Source organism: Antechinus flavipes, chromosome 3 (genome assembly GCF_016432865.1).
Source record: "Antechinus flavipes isolate AdamAnt ecotype Samford, QLD, Australia chromosome 3, AdamAnt_v2, whole genome shotgun sequence".
Taxonomy (NCBI): domain Eukaryota; kingdom Metazoa; phylum Chordata; class Mammalia; order Dasyuromorphia; family Dasyuridae; genus Antechinus; species Antechinus flavipes.
Window position 1 is genome coordinate 411,102,273 of NC_067400.1, and position 20,261 is coordinate 411,122,533.

The following is a 20,261-nucleotide window of genomic DNA, read 5'->3' on the forward strand; positions in this document are numbered from 1 at the left end:
TTGCTTTATTCATCATCAGTTCATGTAAATCTCTCCAGGCTTTTCTGAAATCAGCCTACTTATCATTTCTCATAAAACAATAATCCATTACATTCATATATCTTATCTTATTCAGCCATTCCCCAAATGATGGGCATTCACTCAATTTCAATTCCTTGTTACTATAAAAAGAGCTGCCTCAAATATTTTTTTCAGGTGTGAGTCCTTTTCCCTGCTTTATAATCTTTTTAATATACAGATACTGCTGGATCAAAGGGTATAAACAGTTTAGAGGGCATGGTTATTACAAGAAGAAGACAGGGGAGTGAGGGTACAAGTGGAGGAGTTAATTTTGGCTAGGACAGAAGGTCACCTCTATCATTGAGACTAGAAAGGAAGAGAGGACAGAGAACACTGACATGATTAGAGAAACAGAGGGGTAGATAGATGGTAGAAGGTTGTTTTGGAGTCAAACCCAAAATATTTTCAGGGAACAAACAATCTTTAAAATTTAATTAAAATTTTAAAGATTGATTTTAAAGTATTGTATCCTTAGAGGAAGTCAACCAAGACGATGACCAGTCCAGAAACCATAATATTACTGAAAAAGGGAAAAAAAAACTGTTCAGCATGGAGAACTGTCCATGAGAAGAGGGAAATGAGGGTACAATTTCTTCAGAAGACTGAGTTTGGGAGAATATATAGAAGTTACAGGGAGGCAGATTTTCACCAAATTTACAAAATAACTTCTTGAAGTTGTCTAGTATAAAGTAAAGTAAAGTAAAGATATAAAGTAATGAATTCCCCATTTCTGGATGATTCAAATCTGGATAATTATTTGTTAGGGATATTATAGAAATGACTCATCCATGAGAAAATGAACCCAATAACCAAAAAATGCTGAATAACCTAGTTAAAGAGTTTATGATCAATACAATTACTGGTGGTACCACTATTTGCTATATAAAATCATCTCCCTTAAATTGAGTTCATTTATAAGTACTTTTCATATTATTTTTCTGCAATAGTCTTAGCTGTTTCTGTAATAATCCCATAGGCATTATGCCTCAGGATAATATTTATTAGTAGCCCCCTTTCACTAGTTGGAACATCAGATGAACTATAGAAAACATTTATGTTCCAGCCACTTTTCATAATCCTGGAGGGAAATTCTCAATTGACTTATGGTTCTTTGTCTGTTTCAGAGGCCTCATCTTCATTCCTTTCAGTGCCTACCCTCATTTTATTACTGATTAAATTCATTTTTACAGAGGCATAAATTAATTATTAGAAGAAAAAGCAATAAAAATCTATAACTCAGGAAGATTTTTTAAAAACTTGGAGTAATCAATTTCAAGAATTGTAATCTTATTCTTTATTAGTATTAGAAAGAATTGACTGAAAAATTTTTTGTTAAGTCTAGATATGTTAAAACAGTAGTCTAGACTGTGCTCTCAAAACAGGAGACTGTGTGATAAAATAAAATCTGGGATTATAAAAATAAAATATACTAATCTGAAAAGTTCCAAATAATAAATTGCATAATACAGTATTTGATTATCTTGGATTCCTATTAGGAAGCAACCGCAGCTGGTTAAGAAGCTCATTAAGGTAACTATAGACATGATGGGGGGAAAGCACAAGTTGAGATTCATTTTTTAAAGATCCTTTCACATGGTTATTCTCCCAGTTTAACAGTATAGAAATTTGTTAATTCAGGATTCCACTGTGCATAGTGATATCTAATTGCTGGTGATTGCTTATTTGCCATTCATGAAGATAATTTTGGGCACTATTATTCCCGAGAATGGTCATACTGGTGTTTACTAAAACATTGTACACTATTAGACAAGTAAATGCTTTGTTGATTAATATATTCACATTTTTTTCAGAGACTACTTCATATATGAAACCTTTCCATAGTACCTATGGAAATGCTACTTCCTTTACTGTGTGTATTTTCATGCCATAAATATCTTGAAGTTTTTAAAATATTACAGGGAGATAGTCTCTTAAAAAGATTATTCCTTAAAACAAATTAGATAATTCATTTTGCATTTTTACAAGCTTTTAAGAGCTATACATAGACTTTTAGGTTGGTCTTTTTTACTTTAACGACATTTTGCTACTTTCATGGTTGGTTAAGCTTTTTTTTTTTCCTGCCAGGTTGGATATTTAAAACTAAAGCTTTAACTAGATCCGATCTAACCCGTAGACAGTAGATCTGTTTTTCCACTGCTTACTGTCAGCTGAATTCCTGCATCAAGGCAGAGATGAACTAACAGCTGGTTTGTTTCCATTTAGCTCTCGGATGGCTGGCATTCATGAAATGATGGGATGCATTCAGAGAAGAGTAGATCAACTAACCCAGCAGTGTTCTGCTCATAAGGAACTTGCGCTTAGGAAACAGCAATTAACTGCCTCAATGGAGGAATACCTAAGGAAGGTAGTATTATAAACTGCTTCCTCCCTAAATTAATGGTTTGGAATCAATCGCACTAATTGCTTCGCCAAAGGTAGCTGTAAATGTGCTTAATTCAGTCCTACTAGACTGTGTGTCAGCTACAGTAAATGCTTGAGGGGAGGGGTACCATTTCATCAAAAATTCCCCTCATTTAAGAGTATATTCATCTCACACTAGGTAGTCTCCTGTTATGCTTCACTTTGCTTTCTTTTATAAGTAAAGAACAGGCATTAATTACATATGTAAACCAGCAATGAATACTTTCTCCTGAGGTAAACATCTAAGGATTCCCATCAATCTCTCAAAAGCAGCATGAGCAATAATAAACAGCAATTATGTGAAACCGTAAAGAAAATTTATGTTAGTACTCCCAAGAATCCTCACCCCCCACTAAGTAGTCACCAAGAAATCCCAAGAAAAAGTTCCTTTTGTGTAGCTTAGTTGTGTCTGACTCTTCATGATCCTATCTAGGGGTACCATTTCTTTCTCCAGAGCAATTTACAGATGAAGGAACTAAAGCAAATAGGGATAAGTGACTTGCCCAGCATCACACAGATAGTGACAGAGGCCATTGAACTCAAGTCCTTCTGACTTCACACCCAGCACTATCCACTGTGGCACCTAACTTTTCAGTTGGCAAAATGGTAGAAAAAGAAGTTGCATTAATTTAATGCTTCCAATGCATCATCTTAGTTCATCTTCCTAATGGAACCTATAAAGTTGGCATTTTATTATATCAATTTTGCAGATGAGGAAGTTGAGGCTTATGGAGAAGAATTGATTGCCCATGGTTATACAGTTAGTAAGTGACATTACTAGAAGAAGAATCCAGATGACAGGTAGACAACTGAGCTTCTCAGTCATACTCACATGTCACTTAGTAGGTTAATGCAAATCATATGTTCTTTGTATTTATATTTAGAATTTAATTAAATTACTATGTGCTTTAGGTTTTCATGTTTAGAACTGGTATGAACTCCATAAGCCATTGAGTCCATTACTCATATTTTACAGAGGAAAAGTTTACATGATTTTTCTCAAAATCATATAGATAACAAGCATCAGAAGAAGGATTTGGGTATAAATTGATCCCTGATATTTAGTATCTGTGTGACAATGTACAAGTCATTAAATCATGTCACTTCAGTTGAGTCCCAGGGCTTTTGGATTATTTTTTAGCCCCACAATATTCTAATAACATATATTCACACTCATTAATTCAAGTCAGGCAACGCTTACTCAGCATGAAACCTTAGATTGGACTATTCTTCAAAGAGTTGTGTGTGTCAGTTAATTAGTGTGCAAATAATGATGACATCATTGTCATGGTGTTGATTCCCATATGTGCCAATTAGTTTTTCTCTTTCTCAGGGTCCACAGTTGTTCCATGTTTTCAGTTGTATACATTTCATGACTCCATTTTGGGGTTTTCTCTACAAAGATACAGGAGTGGCTTATCATTTCTTTCTCCAGATCATTTTATTGATGAGGAAACTAACACAAACAGGTTTAAGTGACTTACTCAGGCTCACATAGTTAAGTATCTGAGGCCAGAATTGAACTCATGAACTTCCTGATTCCAAGTCTAGTGCTTTATCCACTGTGCCACCTGCACTCCAGCTTTAATTCTCATCCCTGTCTCAAAAAATATATATGCTGTGGGTCTCAATGGGTAGTAGGTAAGAAGAATATGAATAGAATAGCAAATCTGTGCTTACTACACAAGAAAAGGGCTTTTAAAATCCAGCATAGAATTTTATTTATTTTTATTCTACAGTTTTCATTACTAAATATGCATATTTATCTATACAGATAAGATTCTAAGATTATTTGTCTTTTATTTCTAAAGGCAACAGTGTCAGTTCAGAAAATCACTCCAATACTTTCAACTAGTATGGATCTTGGCTCCTGTCTTTCAGATTCAGAGCGAATTTTGAGCAAATACCTGGAACTAAATAATCAAGCTAAGGTAACAAACATTTATGTTTATATACAGTGGTAAAGAATATAAAAGTTTATTTTTGTTCTTAGTTGCATTTATAAATTAGTATCATTGCAAATAATGATCTTAAAATTTATGTGTATCTAAAAATATTGTTATCTCTGAATTTAAGAAAAGTGTTTGAACTTATTACAGATTCAGAATCCTTTGCGACTCTTCTCCCCCATTCTCTTTCTTAATGGGTAGGTGTTAATGATTTTTTGATAATGATACCCTTTTGGAGTTGAGGGTGGGGTTTGGGAGGGCCATCCTTCAACCTCATTTGTAATTTTCTATTGTAGAGGGCTACAAAGAAAATTACTACTCTAGTAAGAATCCAAGAGTCAGCAGTAGACAAGCCCTGATGACCTACAAAAAGAAAATGTTTCTTTAGAAGATCTGGTATTCATCTTCTTTCCCCAAAGTAGTCATTGCCCCATTTGAAACTGAAATTGTGCTCTTAGAATTTTAATCTCTTTCATAAAGAAACAATAGATATGCCAAGTCATGGCTAGTGCCCTTTACATAGCTATCTCCTTCCAGCATAGATTTCTTCCTTCTTTCCCATTAAGCATACTGATGAGACAATTGGCTTCCATATATGTGCTTATGTGACATGTAGCACACACATAATTTTTAGACTGTGATAGTCTTTTTTTGTCATGGACAACTTTAGCATTCCCTCTTGCCAAAATAATATTTTGATATGAAAAAAATCAAAATATACAAGATTATAAAAGAAGAGAAAAATGGAAATAGAAAAGAGAACACCATTTTCTCAGGGAATTAAAATTTTACAGTTAAAAGGAGAAAAGCAGAAATGTTAAAAGTAACTTTTTCAAATCACATTGCAATAAAAATTATATTTAGCAAGGGACAATGGAAAGTTAATTTAAAACTAATTGAAGATTAATCCTATCCTAAAGATTGAGTGGGTTAAAGAATAAATTAGAAATAATCAATAATATCCTTAAAAAGAATGACATGAATGAGACAACATATCAAAATCTATGGGATATATCAAAAGAGGCAATAAAGAGAAAATTTACATCTCCTAAATGCCCAAAGAATAAAATCAAGAAAGAATAGACCAATGAATTTGGCATGCAATTAGAAATCTAGAAAAAAAGCTATAAAAAAATTAAGTTCTAAATCTTAAATCCTAAAAATTAAAGGTGAAATTAATAATATTGAATATAACAAAACTATTGAATTAATAAGTAAAAGTAGGACTTGATTTTATCTTAAAAACAACAAAATTTGATTAAAAAAAAAACCAAATCACTAGTATTAAAAATTAAGAGAAAATTTCTATTAAAACCACTTGAAAGTATAAATATAAATGATTTTTCTTTAAATTGATTTTTTAAAAATTATCTAAAACCATCTCCAAGCATTACTTGTAATGAGATCTAGTATATTCTAGAACTCTTTCCAGTAGCATCAGGGGTGAAACCAGGATGCCCATTGTCACAAATACTATTCAATATTATATTAGGTATCCTAATAATACAAATAGAAAGAAGAAAAAAATTGAAAGAATCAGATTAAGGAATGAGATAAAACTATCATTTTTGTAGATGATAATATACTTAGAAAATCCCTAAGACTCAACTAAAGAGTTAGTTGAAACAATTAACAATTTTAGCAAAATAAGAGGACATAAAGTAAATACACATAAATCATCACCCTTGCTACATATCATAAACAAAATTCTGCTACAAGAGATAGTAAGAGATGTCTTTTTAAAAGAACTCTAGACAGTATAAAATAACTGGAAGCATACTAGTCGAAACAAACCTAGGAACCGTACAAACAAAATTATTTTTAAAAATTTATACAAATAAAATAATATTTAGCTAGCTGGAGAAATGTTAATTACTAATGGGTAGGCAGACCAATATAATAAAAGTCAGAATTTTATTTAAATTAATTTATATTCAGTGCTATCCAATTAAATTGCCAATAAAAATCTTTTACAGAAGTAGGAAAAAAAACCAAAATTCATTTTGTAGGACAAAAAGTCAAGGATATGAAAGGAAGTAATGAAAAATTTAAAAAGAAATTTTAGTAATACCAGACATTAAACTGTATTATAAAGCAGAAATTATCAAAACTATCTTGATAATGGGTAAGAAATAGAAAGGTAGAGCAATGAAACAGAGTAGACATATTATTTATAGCAACAAATAAATATAGTAACCTTGTATTTGACAAATATAAAAATTTAAAATTGGGGGATAAGAATTCATTATTTGGTTTAAAAAATTGTTGGAAAAATTAGAAAGCAATATGTTAGAAATTGGACAGAGTAATATCTTACATCATTTAGAAAGATTTGATCAAAATGGATATATGAGCAAGAATAAAGAGAAATATTACAAGAAAATTTGAAGGACATGTAACATATTATTAAACTTATGGGTGAGTAAGTAATTTATGAACAAATAAGAGATAAAGGCCAGAGTAAAGTTTAAAATGGATAATTTTGATTACATCAAATTGAAAATATTTTATGCAAATAAAACAAATACAGCCAATATCAGAAGGAAAGTAGAAAATTGGAGGGAGGAGTTTTATACACAGTTTCTCAGATAAAGATCTCATAAATTAAATATATCAAGAACTTTAAAAAATCTTTAAGAATGAAAATCATTTCCCCAGATGGTACAAGGATGTAAATAGGCAGTATTTCAATGAAGAAATCAGAACAATTTATGATCATATGAATAAACATTCTTTAGATCATTATTGATAAGATAAATTGATGATCTATCATTTCATATCTATCTGGTTAAAATGACTGAAGGAGAAAGCAACAAATGTTGGAAAGAATGCATAGTATTGGGACACTATTCATTGATGGAGGGGTTATGAACTGATCCAACTACTTTGGAGAGCAAAATCCATCTGGAATTATGCCCAAAAAGTTATTGAACTGTTTATATCTTTTGATCCAGCAATACTACTACTAAGTTTATTTCCAAAGATGATTGGGGAAAAAAAGTAAAAGAGCCTATGTGTTCTAAAATATTTATAATATCTCTCTTTGTGGTGACAAGAATTAGAAATTTCAGGGATGGTTATAAGTTGGAAAATGGCTTAACACGTTGTGATATATGACAGTGATGGAAAACTATTGTTCTACAAGAAATGATTATTTAATTTTAGAAAATCATGGATAGACTTACACAAAATAATGGAGTGAAATGAGCAGAACCAAGAGAATGTTGCATATAGTAACAACAATATTGTTTTAAGAACATCTTTAACAAATAAATCATTTTTACTGCTATAAATACCCAAATTAACTATAAAGGATATATGAAAGAAGATATAATGGAAATATATTTTATATGTAAATATTACATGAATTTCAAAGAAAATAAATTATATTCAAATATAATTATTAATTTTTTAAAAGTTCATAGACCACAAATTAGGAAACCCTATCCTGTTTTTTAGATTACATATAGGAATATTATTAATATATTAATATATCCCTTCTGTTCACTTCAATAAACATTTATTAGATGCCTGAATGTAAAGCACCATGAATTCATGAATAATTGGCAAATCTCAGAGTTAGGAAGACCTAGGCTAAAATCTTATTTCTGACATAAATTGGTTTCAAGATCCTGGGCAAACCCTAAGAAACTCACTAACTGCTTCAGAATACTCTCACTAACATTAACAAATTGTAGAACACTTTTTCAGTGATTGTGGGAGTTTTCTCAATGAGAGCTTTTTACATCAATATAATTATACACCTGGGCCAGTAATTTTCCAAGTGTGGGGACCATGAAGTAAAAATTATCAATTTCTAATAGGTTGAATACTGATAGATTTATACAAAGATGAAAAAATAGAATAATTACTGCCCTCTAGGAGCTTGGAATCTAAACAAGTAAATAAAATATAGACTTGAATAACTTGGTTTTTTGATTGGATTTTGTTTTTTGTTGAGGCAATCAGGATTAAGTAATTTGCTCAGGATCATATAGCTGCTAAGTGTCAAGTGTCTGAGATCAAATTTGAACTCAAGAACTCCTGCTTGATGGATTGGTGCTCTAATCATTGCACCATCTAGCTGTTCCCTGTATAACTATTGTAATAGAAATATAAAATAGATTGGATTGTACAGTGATTTAAACTCTGGCCAGTGATGACCTACCATGTCCTAAACTAGAGGAATATATTCAGAGTAGTTGAGATTTCCAGAAAGACTGCAATTTCCACTCCACTCTGGAGAATGGGATGAAAGCTTTGGATATCCCACCAATAGTCTAACAGCAAAGGAACATTTAAGATTCAAGACAGCTATGCCTGAATATTGACTCCTTTACTACCCTATTTCTAAGCAGGGTAGTGGGTTAGACTTATATTTGTATTTTACATTTCAGATATTTGTAATCTAGAAGTATAATACCCATTTAGAGAGTTCAGAATAAAAGCCATCTTCTCTTCTCATTCTAAAGGGGAGAGAAACAATACTACACTGTTACTATAACAATAGCTACTCTCAGTTAGATTAAGTTTCTCTCATCAAATACACACACACACACACACATACACACACACACACACACACAAGCTTGCAGATAGAAAGTGGTCACATTTATAAGAGTAAATAGTGGAACAGAAATCAGAAGTTACACAGATTACAGTAGAGACATGAATACAAAAGAACAAATTAGCTCTTCTACTGACGAATAAGATAAAATCAATAAAGGGGAGAACAGTCTCACTGGGAAAGTTTACTTTAAGCAATTTCTGGGAATGTAAGCATTGGGAATCAAAGGACACATTTGTGGCTGCCTTGTTCAAATCCTGTTTCATATTCTTCTAATCTGAAGGCTCTTCGCATTCACATCATCATAGGTTTAGATGTCTCAATCAGTCAGGAATTATTTCTCCCTCTGTATAAACAGGATGCAGTATCACAAGGTTGCCCTTCAGGGAACTGAAGAATTATTCTATATTTTTTCTAATTACCTGTAAAAATAATTTTGACACTCATTTTTAAAAATTGTGACTTCCAAATTTTCTTTCTCCCTCCATTTCCTGTCCTCTTCTGCAGAAGGAAACAATATGATATAAATTATACATGTTCAGTTACATCAAACATATTTCTATATTTGCCATTTTGCAAAAGAAAACCTGCAAAAAAGAAAAAGAAAAAAGAATTTTTTAAAAGTACACTTTTATTTGCATTCAGATTCTATAACTTGTTTTTCTGGAGGTAGATAATATTTTTTATTGTAAATTCTTCAAAATTGTCTTAGATTATTGTTTTGAGAATAGCTGAGTCATTATATATACATATATACACATATATATGTATGTATGTATTTGCTGAGGCAATTGGGGTTAAGTGATTTGCCCAGGGTCCCATAGCTAAGAAGTGTTAAGTGTCTGAGGTCAAATTTGAACTCAGATCCTCCTGATTTCAGGGCTGGTGTTCTATCTACTGCACCACCTAGTTGCCCCTAGGTATATATATAATGTTGCTGTTATTACTGTATAAACTCTTCTCCTCACTCTATTCTCTTCATTAGGTATCAATTCGTGGTAGTCTTCCCAGGCTTTTCAGAAATCGTCCTGCTTATCATTTCTAATATCACAATGATATTCTATCACAATTGTATATCACATCTTGATCAATCATTTTCTAATTGATAGAAATCTCCTCAATTTCTAATTTTTTTTTGTCACCACAAAAAGGGGTGCAATAAATATTTTTGTATATATAGTACAGGTCCTTTTCCTTTTTAAAAAAATCTCTTTGTAATACAGATCCAATGGTGGTATTGCTAGGTCAAAGAGTATGTATATATGTATGTATGTATATGTATGTCTATAGTCCTTCAGGTATAGTTCCAAATTGATCTCCAGAATGGTTAGATCAGTTCATAATTCCCCCAACAGTGCATTAGTGTACCAAGTTTTCCATATTTCCTCCACATTTATCATTTTTGTCCTATTAGTCAATGTTATAGATGTGAGTGGCACCTCGAAGTTATTTTAATTTGTATTCCTTTAATCAATAGCAATTTAGAGCATTTTTATATGATTATAGATAGCTTTGATTTCGATTTGAAGAATTCAACTGGGGGTGAGATTGAGGTGTGGATTATGCTATGTTCTAATTTAGAACACTGTTGAATGCATAGAATTAATAGTGATTCGAAACACTGTCATTCATTCTTAATGAGTTTTTATAAAGTAGATTAAAAGATGTGAGATTTTTCTGTGAAATATAATTTTGTTTTAGGTGTGTGCTTTCAGAGGCATGTGTCACTGCACCACATTGTTAGTAGAGGTAGAGAAGAAGGGAATGTGGGAGGGAGTAATCTTGCCCCTGTTAAGTGCCATTATGAAATGACTCTTTTAATGAAAATTACCTTTCTTCCAGTAAGTACTAGGAAAGAATATTAAATAATCAGAGCTATTCCTTGAGGCAATGAACGACTGCTAAGAGAAGCAGATTGTTTCTTGTGGGATTTTTTTTTCTCTTTTCCTTTGAATCCATTTTGGCTACTATGCTCTGCAGAGAAAACAGGAGATTACTGATAGCAACAGTATCTATTTATCAAACCTGTCATTTGGTAAATTTCACATGCCAGACATACATTTCACTCACTGATGAGTGTCAGAAGTAAATATAGCTCCCTCTTGTCAACACAGCTCTGAAAATGACAAAATGTTTTAAGCTATATTAGACCTATAGATTGATACGTACCATTTTCATTGCACAGTTGTTTAAAATTCTTTTGCCTCTGCCCAGCCCCAGTTTCAGATAATGATCACAGAGTTAAGGGAGACTCATTGAGTCAATTCTGAAATGAAAGAACACTTCTTAGATGGAAATTAGAAAAAAAAACAATTGTTTAAAACAATTTGTCAGTTTGAAAGGACTGATAAACATAATACTGTTTTATAGTTCACGGGTTGATAGGCTTCAGCCTTCAGAGGACCCAGAAATAATCTTGTATCTCACACTATAAACCAGGGCTTCTTAAACTTTTTCCTCTAGTGACCCTTTTTGCTTGAGAAATTTTTATGTGACTCTGAGTATATAGGTATATAAAAATACCTATACAGATCAAACATCTACTGATAATAGATCATAAATTTGTAATCCCCACATTTAGTTATGAAACTCCATATCAGGTCATGACACACAGTTTAAGAAATTAGGCTATAAACCTTTCTTTTATCAAAGACATAAATAATGGTATGAACAAAATATGAATAGGAACCACAGACAAATTATGACAATTTTTAAAGTTGTTTTTTTCCAAGTTGTACTTTCTTTTTTTTTCTTTTTTTTTCTTTGTTTATTTTTCTTATCTTTTTTTTTCTTAATTTTTTTTATTTCTTTTTTTTATTTTTTTTTCAAGTTGTACTTTCTGCAGAGAAGATTCCAGATACAATCAGATTTGAAATTTGAAATTTGTAAAATTAAATTTATAATATTTGCACAGGTATATTCAAAAGCCATTGAAATGTGCATGTCTAGACCTACATATTCTTGTATTTATGCCTTTACAGGAGACATCTCATGAATTACAAGCAGCTATGAAAGTCAGCGAAGAAGAAGACATATTTGGACCTGCTGAGGAAGTATCTCTCTTTACTAAAGCTGCACTAATAAAGGAAGAACTGGATATGCTTGTCAGAAATATCACCTCCAAGGTGCAAATTCTCCAAACTCACGTGGCATTTCTCAAGTCATCAGAGAAGGTAAGGTATTTCTCAGTAGTGACTAACAGTCTCACTTGCTACCTCATATGCTTTCCCTCTGTGGAAGGTTAGAACTGTGAATACCCTAATGGAAGTTCTTCTCCCTGCACATGTACATTATATGGAAAGGGGATATTTTATTTTGGGGATACCAAACAATGAAAGAAACTAAAGGGGGTAAGTTATTTGTATTATTAATTAGATCATATGCTCTAATCTGTATAAATTCTCTGATTATATATTTGTATATTTTAATGAACTGTGATTTCATTATGTAAGTATTCTAAGCCCTCAAATTAATAACAATAGCTCAATGCCTTAGCAGACAGATATTCTTTATAGCCAAAATAATTCAACAAAATAGTGTATTTGGACCATTTTAATAACACTTATAATTATTTTAAATAAAACATGGCATACTAAAAAGAGAGACATGAAGTCAGCTGAAGTGTGCCTTCCTCTGACATTTACCACAATAGGTAGTCATTTAATCTCAGTATCTCTTTCTTCATTTGAAAAAAGGGATTAGTACTTATATGTTACTGAGGCTTAGAGAAAGGTTCAGTGCCTTGTCCAAGCTCATAGTCTGTAATCTGGAGGAATCAAACCCAGGTTTTCTTGATTCTAGGCTCAGTACTCCATCCATTATACCATTCCATGGCACATAATGTCTGTGCCAGACTTTGGTGAGTAGCATAAGCTACTTTGTATTTTTTCTTTTTTACATATATTTATTACTTATCTTCCCATCCTGAATGAAGATTCCTTAAAGGATGGAATTTTGTCTTCTGCATCTTTGCAGCTTGTATGCCTAATAAGTGTTCCACATGTAATAAACACAGGATGATTGTTATTGATTCTAAAAACTGACTCTCACATTGAAACTGTACAACATTATCTCCTATACAGAGTTGATAGAATTTTATGTAAATATATAGAATTTGACATAAAAATATTATATTTACTGAAATATCAAAAAGCTCACTAAAAGGCGGGAGAACAGAAGAATAATTTCATAACAGAGTCTCAAAGATAATCCATAGCACTCTGGAGGATTCTTAAAAATTTTTAAATATGTGCTTTTGCATTAGAACTAGTCATCATTACAACCACAGGTCTGTCAGATCTTGAGTTTAAAACAAGAAAATAGTTGTAAAATGCTTAATACAACATCTGGCATTAATAAATGCTTGTTCCTTTCCTTCCCTCCCTCCTTCCCTTTCTTTACTTATACTATAAATAATGAATAGAGAAACAGATGATATACTTTTTGTGCAGATAGGAGATAAATTCTTTACCAAACCAGAGATAGAGCTGATAACAAAAGATAAAATAGTTTTGGTTACATAATATTTAAAAACCTTGCATAAACAAAATTGAGTCACTCAGGGAAGTAGTAGCCTGAGAGAAAATCTTTTTTATTGAAGAATTCGTTATATAAGATATGTAGACCACTAACAGAACTATAGAAAGCCAAAAGTTGTTCCCAAATAGATAAATGGTCAATGAATAGGAACAACTAGTCTTGAAAAGAAAAATTGCCAATTATTCACAGCTATATGAAAGAAAATTCCATGCCATTTGTAAGAGAACTATAAATCAAAAGACCCTTCAATTTTCACCTCTTACCAAGCAAATTGATTATGTCTGTCTTTTGACATATTTACCAATGCTGAAACGATTATATAAAGAGATAGGAATACTATTCATTGTTGGTGGAATTGTCATAACTATTCTCAAAAACAACTTGGAATTATGCAAATAAAATGATTAAAATGCTTTGTCCCAGAGATTCCACTCCTAGGCATATATCTCAAAAAGGTCATTGCCCAAAAGAAAGCTTGCATATACACCAAAATATTCATAAAAGTTTATAATGGTGGCAAAGAACTAGAAACAAAGTAGATACCTGTTGAATGGAAAATCGCTAAAGGAATTGGAGTGCATGTATATAACATAACATGATTGTGCTATGAGAAATGATGACTACGATGAATACAGAGAATTATAAATGGATATAAATCTGGATAATGTAAAAACAACTTAAATCAATAATTCAATTGTTTTGAAAATATATGGGTCCAGAAGGACTCCTATATCTGATGCTCATGAATAATGTTTTTTCCCTTAGAATCACTCCAGTGGTTCTGATCAATCTATTATAGTTTGTTCCAGTAGTCATTACATTTCTCCCTAAAATTAGTAGGTATATCGTGTTAAAGCCTTTTGCTTACAGTGTCAGCACAAAACTCAATGTCCATGTGTGTTTGCTATGACATTGTTAGTGTCAGCTTCTAGTAATATAAAGTGATTTCTAAGAATTTATTACAATTTACATGGAGTATTGGTTAGTATGCAAAGCAATACAGAAAATTAAAATTTATTTTCATTACTTTTTATTATCTTAATATTTATTAAAAGCCAGTCATGGGATTCCAAAATAATGTTCTTTTACTTAATGTTTATTTTTTTCTCTGGCTCTGATTTTCCTACTTTTGTATTTTTGCCTCACTCTAAATCATATCACCCTACTTTGTAATATTAAAATGACCTGTGACAGGAATTGACCAAATTGCTGACAGTTTAAAAAATCACTAAAAAAAATCATTTTTGGTGGCTCAGAAGGTCTTAGTACATAATAAACTTGTATCTGGAACCCACAAGCAGTTCTGTTTGCCAGCTACCTAAACAGGTTCCTGAACCACTGCATGTATTTGACATATTCAATAATGTTACAAATGTTGTTGAGAAAGATGCAATACTGCAATGTGTCATGTTGATTTGTTTTTCTTATATAGATATGTTTGAATTTAAAATATTTGTTTCCTTTTAAAAGAAGTTTCATTGCCTTGGTTTAAGAAAAATATCCTTTTTTTTTTCAGGTAGAGGAAATGACTAGGAATCTAAAAGAATTTTTCAAAATTGAAGCTACTCAACAGGAAAAAGGAGAAGGTCAATCCCTATCTTATGAGGATTCTCCCGATAGCCAGTGGCAACTGTTTTTAAAGGAGAGTTTTTCAACTCAAGATCTCGGGCTTGAATTTCTTTATTTAATAAATATGGTGAGAATGCTTTATGTGTCATACCTTCTGTGAGGATTACTTGTCAGGATCATTAACATAAAGGAAAATTACTCCTTGTTAAGTCAGTGTTGGATCTGAGATGTTCAGATTTTTTCTGACCCCATTTCTATGAAGCTTCCCTAGAAGCTAGCTTTCATACAGACTGCTTGTTACTTTACATTCTATACTTTGGAGATTTTAGCCAGAAATGTAAATTCAAAGTCATCATCATCACCAACATCATCATCATCATCACCATCATCATCATCACTATTACTAAATCTCAAACAAGATAGATCACTTATTAAATATTTACTGTGTTAAGCATTTTGCCAAGTTCTGAGAATACATGGATAAGAAAACAAAGAATCTCAGTGAGGAAGGCAGACAGAAAGGAATATATAAGGGGGAAAGGCAACATGCAAATGTTAAGGGAGTATGACTAAGAAGCACTTTGAGATTTGGAACCTACAGAATCTCACCTTCATGATTGGGATACGAGGACATGTCCAGGATTCTTATAGAGAGGAGTCAGAGACAATGTTTGAGGAGAGAAAGCATGGTAAAGAGACAATCAGAAAATCTTTCTTTTAAAGCATGAATAAGAATAAATATTATTATTTAGGAGTTTTGCCCAAACTCCGTTTATAAAGTATCTTTGAAATTATAATATAAAGAGCTTCCTGTGTAGTACTTTTTATAGTTAAACCTCCAGGATAAAGCCTAAGATTAAATTACATTGTACCAAATTCTATAGTATGATAAGTTATCTTAGAGTAGCTTCTGATATATTAATTTATCTAAATGGAAAATGACATGTATGAAATATTGGAGACTTGTAGAATCTTAAGAGCTGGAAATAACTTTAAAGGTCAACTAGTCTAACCTTTTAACAGATAAAAGAATTCTTTCTATATCATTCCTGACAGGTGATAACCTAAATCCTGCTTGAATACTTCCAGAGAATGGAAGTTCACTGTCTCAAAAGGTTGCCCATTTATTTGGCATTTAAGTATTTAATGTGCGCCACACACTCAGGCAGTTGGAAAGAGCCATTGTGGGAAAGGTCCAGGTTTTTTTAAAATTTTTTTGTCCTGTTCAACAAAAATCTGTTTTTCCATATTTTCTAACCATGAGTCAGGTTTTCACTCTCTTAAGTTATATAGAATAAGTCTACTTTCAGTATAGTCTTTCACTGAAAAATAAAATTGAAGTAAAAAAGTATAGTCCTTTAAATATTTGAAGACGATAATTCTATTTCCCTTTATTCAATAAACATTTATTAAGTCCCTATTATGTGCCAGGTACTATGCTAATCACTGGAGATACACAGAGAAAAAAATCCTTGTTCTTAAGGAGTTCATAATATAAAGGGAAAGACAACTTGCAAATGATTATTGTATAACTATTTTACACAGCATACATTGGAAATAATTAATGGAGGGAAGGCATAATAACTAAAGGGAATCAGAAAAGACTTCCTGTAGAAAATGGGATTTTGGCTCAGACTTTAAGGAAGCCAGGAGGCTGAGAAGTCTTCCATTGCCTCTGAAACACCATTACTGTTGCCTCCTTCTCCTCCTGATCTTATTTTTGTTCATTGCTTCAGATCCTTTGGCAGCTCCCAGTGCATTTTTGGCTGCTAGGATACTTCTTTTGGCTAGATTACCTTAATCTTGCCTTTATTTCCATTGATGTTATGAAATACTATTTAAAATGTCTTCTTAACACACTTTTTCTTTAAAAGTGAGGAATACAAGTTTTTTTTTTTTTCCTTTGTCTTCAGATCCATTGGAAGTCCAATAGATTCAGTTTCTCCAAAGTCTCTGAAATATTCCCAGATTTTCCTCCTTAGTATTTTCAAGTCAAATAAACATTCACAAGCATTTATTTAAAAGCTCATTAAAAGCTTCATGAAAAGCTTTCTGCTGGTTGCTGTGGATATTCAAATGGAACTGTTGATATCTTCATCCATCAGTAACATCTGCATCATAGCATTTACATAGTACATACTAACAATGGAAATGTACATATATAAATATACTATATAATATCTACTCTACTTAGCATCTAGCATTTGCATTTATCTTTATTATCTTATTTGATCCTCCCGGCAATCTTATGAGTATTCCTTGCTTTGGTAGTGATTACAACTCATTCATGTCTGCCTGTATCATGCAGATTTTATTCACTTTCTTCTCTAATTTCAACAAAAGAGCTTTAGCTTGATTTTCTGAGGATACAAGTGGAAGACAAAATCTATTGATTATCTCTTCCCCTAGCCATATGTGCTATTTTATTTTTTACTCATACATTTCCTTGATCTTTGATGATATCTTTACCCTACGTCACTTGTCACTTCTATAATTCCTTGTGTGTATAACTGTAGAAGCATATCGAAGTCTATTTGTGCTACTCCATTCCTCTTTCGTTGATAACTCATTTTCAATTTTGTAGAAGCTGTGGTACTTAATGATTCACAATCATAATAATAGCACTACTAGAATATTGATAATAGGAAGATGGACCTCTGTTTCATGGAGAAATTTCCATTAAGGAACTTTGCAATTTCCAGAGACAATTCATATTGTTCTTCTCCAGCTTAATTATGTGCTAAACTTTTTGCATAATTACATTATCTATCCAAACACACTCACAGAAGCATACTGAAAAATGAACTCTGTAGGTTGTCCAAATAGTCTGAAATTGTATGTGTGTATGTATGTATATATAAAATAATCTTGACACCCTAGAATCCTGAAACAAAAACAATAAGAAGTTCAATTTGAACACACAAGTCTTAAGATAACTTTGGTTTTTTTTTTTTTTTTTTTTTGTTTTTTGTTTTTTTTTTTTTTTTTGCTGAGTGGTTAGGCTCCAACCAAAAGAAAGGAAAAATAGTCCTCACATGTAAGAAATTTTGTAGGTACAATGTGTAAAGAAACGTGTCTAATGATTATTTGAGAATACAAACAACTGGATAGCATTGTTTCTTCAATAATTCTTTATATCAGACAATTTCCAGAGCCTTTTTCTCCTGATAATCCTCTTCCAGATGGTCTCTAATTCATCAGCTTCCCTCATAAAATGGAACATATGGAATTAAACATAATATTCCATATGTATTCTCACTAACATAGAGTGGGCCAATTATTCTCCTTATTTAAACTAAGAATTCTTAACTTGGGATCCATTGTCCCCTAAGGTACAATGAACTTGAATGGGGAGGGGGGAATTAGATATTTTCATTAAACTGACAGAAATTTAATATTTCTTTCAACTATTTGAAAGCATCATTCTGAGAAGAGATGCACAGGCTTCATTATATTGCCAAAGGGTTCCATGACAGGAAAAACAGTTGAACACTCTTGATTCTAAACCTATTTTTCTAAGATTTTGTTGTCTTTTTAATTCTTTTTTAAATTCTTTTTTTAATGCAGTTGTATTACTTCATAATTGGTTCATAGTCAATTAAGACCCTTAAATATTTTAACATGAATTACTGTCAAGATATATCTCTTTCTATATGTATGAAACTGAGATTTTTCATCTAAATGAAGTTTCAATTTATTCATCTTAAATTTCTTGTGATTGTTTGTGGTTCAGAATTCCAGGCAATCAAAATTATTTCATGTCTTGATTCTATTAACTTGTATTATAATTAGTATTCTCTGATAATCATGGCTTTCATATGTCTATTCAAGTCATTGAGGAAAATGTCAAAGGCAGAAAGTTGTGGTACTTTACAGAGGACTTTTCTGTGTGTTCACATAAGTTCATTAATCTGTACATTTGAAGTATAGTGGATTGACTACTTATGAATCTATAATATCTCTCTCTTCACTCCATTCTACTATCTACTATGGGCAGTTACCACTTCTTCCCATGGCTGTTCCAGTGACCTTCTAAATGGTCTCTATATTTTTAAATGCCAACATTGTCTTCCTAGCCTGTCATCTGTAAAATGAGAGGTTGGTCTCATTGACTACAAAGGTCTCTTCAGGCTCTATATGTATGACCACATGTTCTCTTTGCATTTCACTTATATAGTTTAATTATAATATGAACTCTTTAGTCTTGTATTTAAAGACCTTCAGAGTCTGTTACTAACCTAACTTTATTCCTTTTACATACCTTATATCTGCAATTGACCTCAGAGGCCATTTAATCCAGTCAATAATTACTTTTACAAAAACTTCAACTTCAAACAATTAATAACCATTCTTTGGATACAGTTATTCAATTAATCCCAAATTATATTCTGTCATATAGCATATTTCCCAAATTTATGCACAAATAAAGAAGAGATTTTTTAAACTGTTTTCTGGAAAACAGACAGATAGATATTTGATGAGGCTAGTTTCACAGGACCTGTTTTTGAAAGATGAATGCTAGTTTTTACTGATAGTTGCTTTTATAAATTCCATTTCTTTTTTAGAATATTATTAAGAATAGAAACAAATCTCAGTGGTCTGTTGTTTGCAAACATTAACCTTCTTCTTTTTGGGAGGAGGAAGTGGAATATTTGCCTTTTTTGAAATGCCTGCAGCTTTTCTTTCTTTCAAAGACCATTAATATAGCACCTCAGTAATCATAGTTGTCAGCTCTTTCAATATATTGAAATATAATTCTACTGGATCTGATGACTGAAACTCATGAAGATCTATGCAATCAGATCATCTCATTTATCTTGAATTTCTACTGCCTGCTAAACATTTCTACTCCATTCTTCCCAATCTAAAGGTAGTTTTCTTTGAAAGAGTAAAATAAAAACAAACTAAGAGGTCAGCCTTCTTGTAGTTACCTATTATCATTATCCCACCTACTCAGAACAGCTGTTCTACCTTTTCTTTAATCCTCTTCTTACCTCTATATAGCTAAAAAAATAAATCAAATGCCTTTTTAACTATCCCTAGCATTCATCAGTATCTAAAAATCTTTCTGGACCCTAGTGTTTATGAATCCGGAAAGAATAACAATTTCCTTCATTAATTCCTACAACATTTGACAAATGAAATTAATGTAGATG

At 31.7% G+C, this 20,261-nt stretch overlaps 1 protein-coding gene across 3 annotated transcripts in view; it reads left to right on the forward strand.

Moving 5' to 3' along the window:
* The window catches only part of CCDC141 (coiled-coil domain containing 141), a 255,951-nt gene that overhangs the window by 179,377 nt on the left and 56,313 nt on the right, over positions 1–20,261 (forward strand). For all 3 annotated transcript variants that reach the window (XM_051986120.1, XM_051986121.1, XM_051986119.1), the window contains 4 exons: positions 2,284–2,425; positions 4,293–4,412; positions 11,979–12,170; positions 15,053–15,232. In XM_051986120.1, the coding sequence (XP_051842080.1) occupies positions 2,284–2,425; positions 4,293–4,412; positions 11,979–12,170; positions 15,053–15,232 (634 nt within the window). The remainder of the gene's footprint in view (positions 1–2,283; positions 2,426–4,292; positions 4,413–11,978; positions 12,171–15,052; positions 15,233–20,261) is intronic.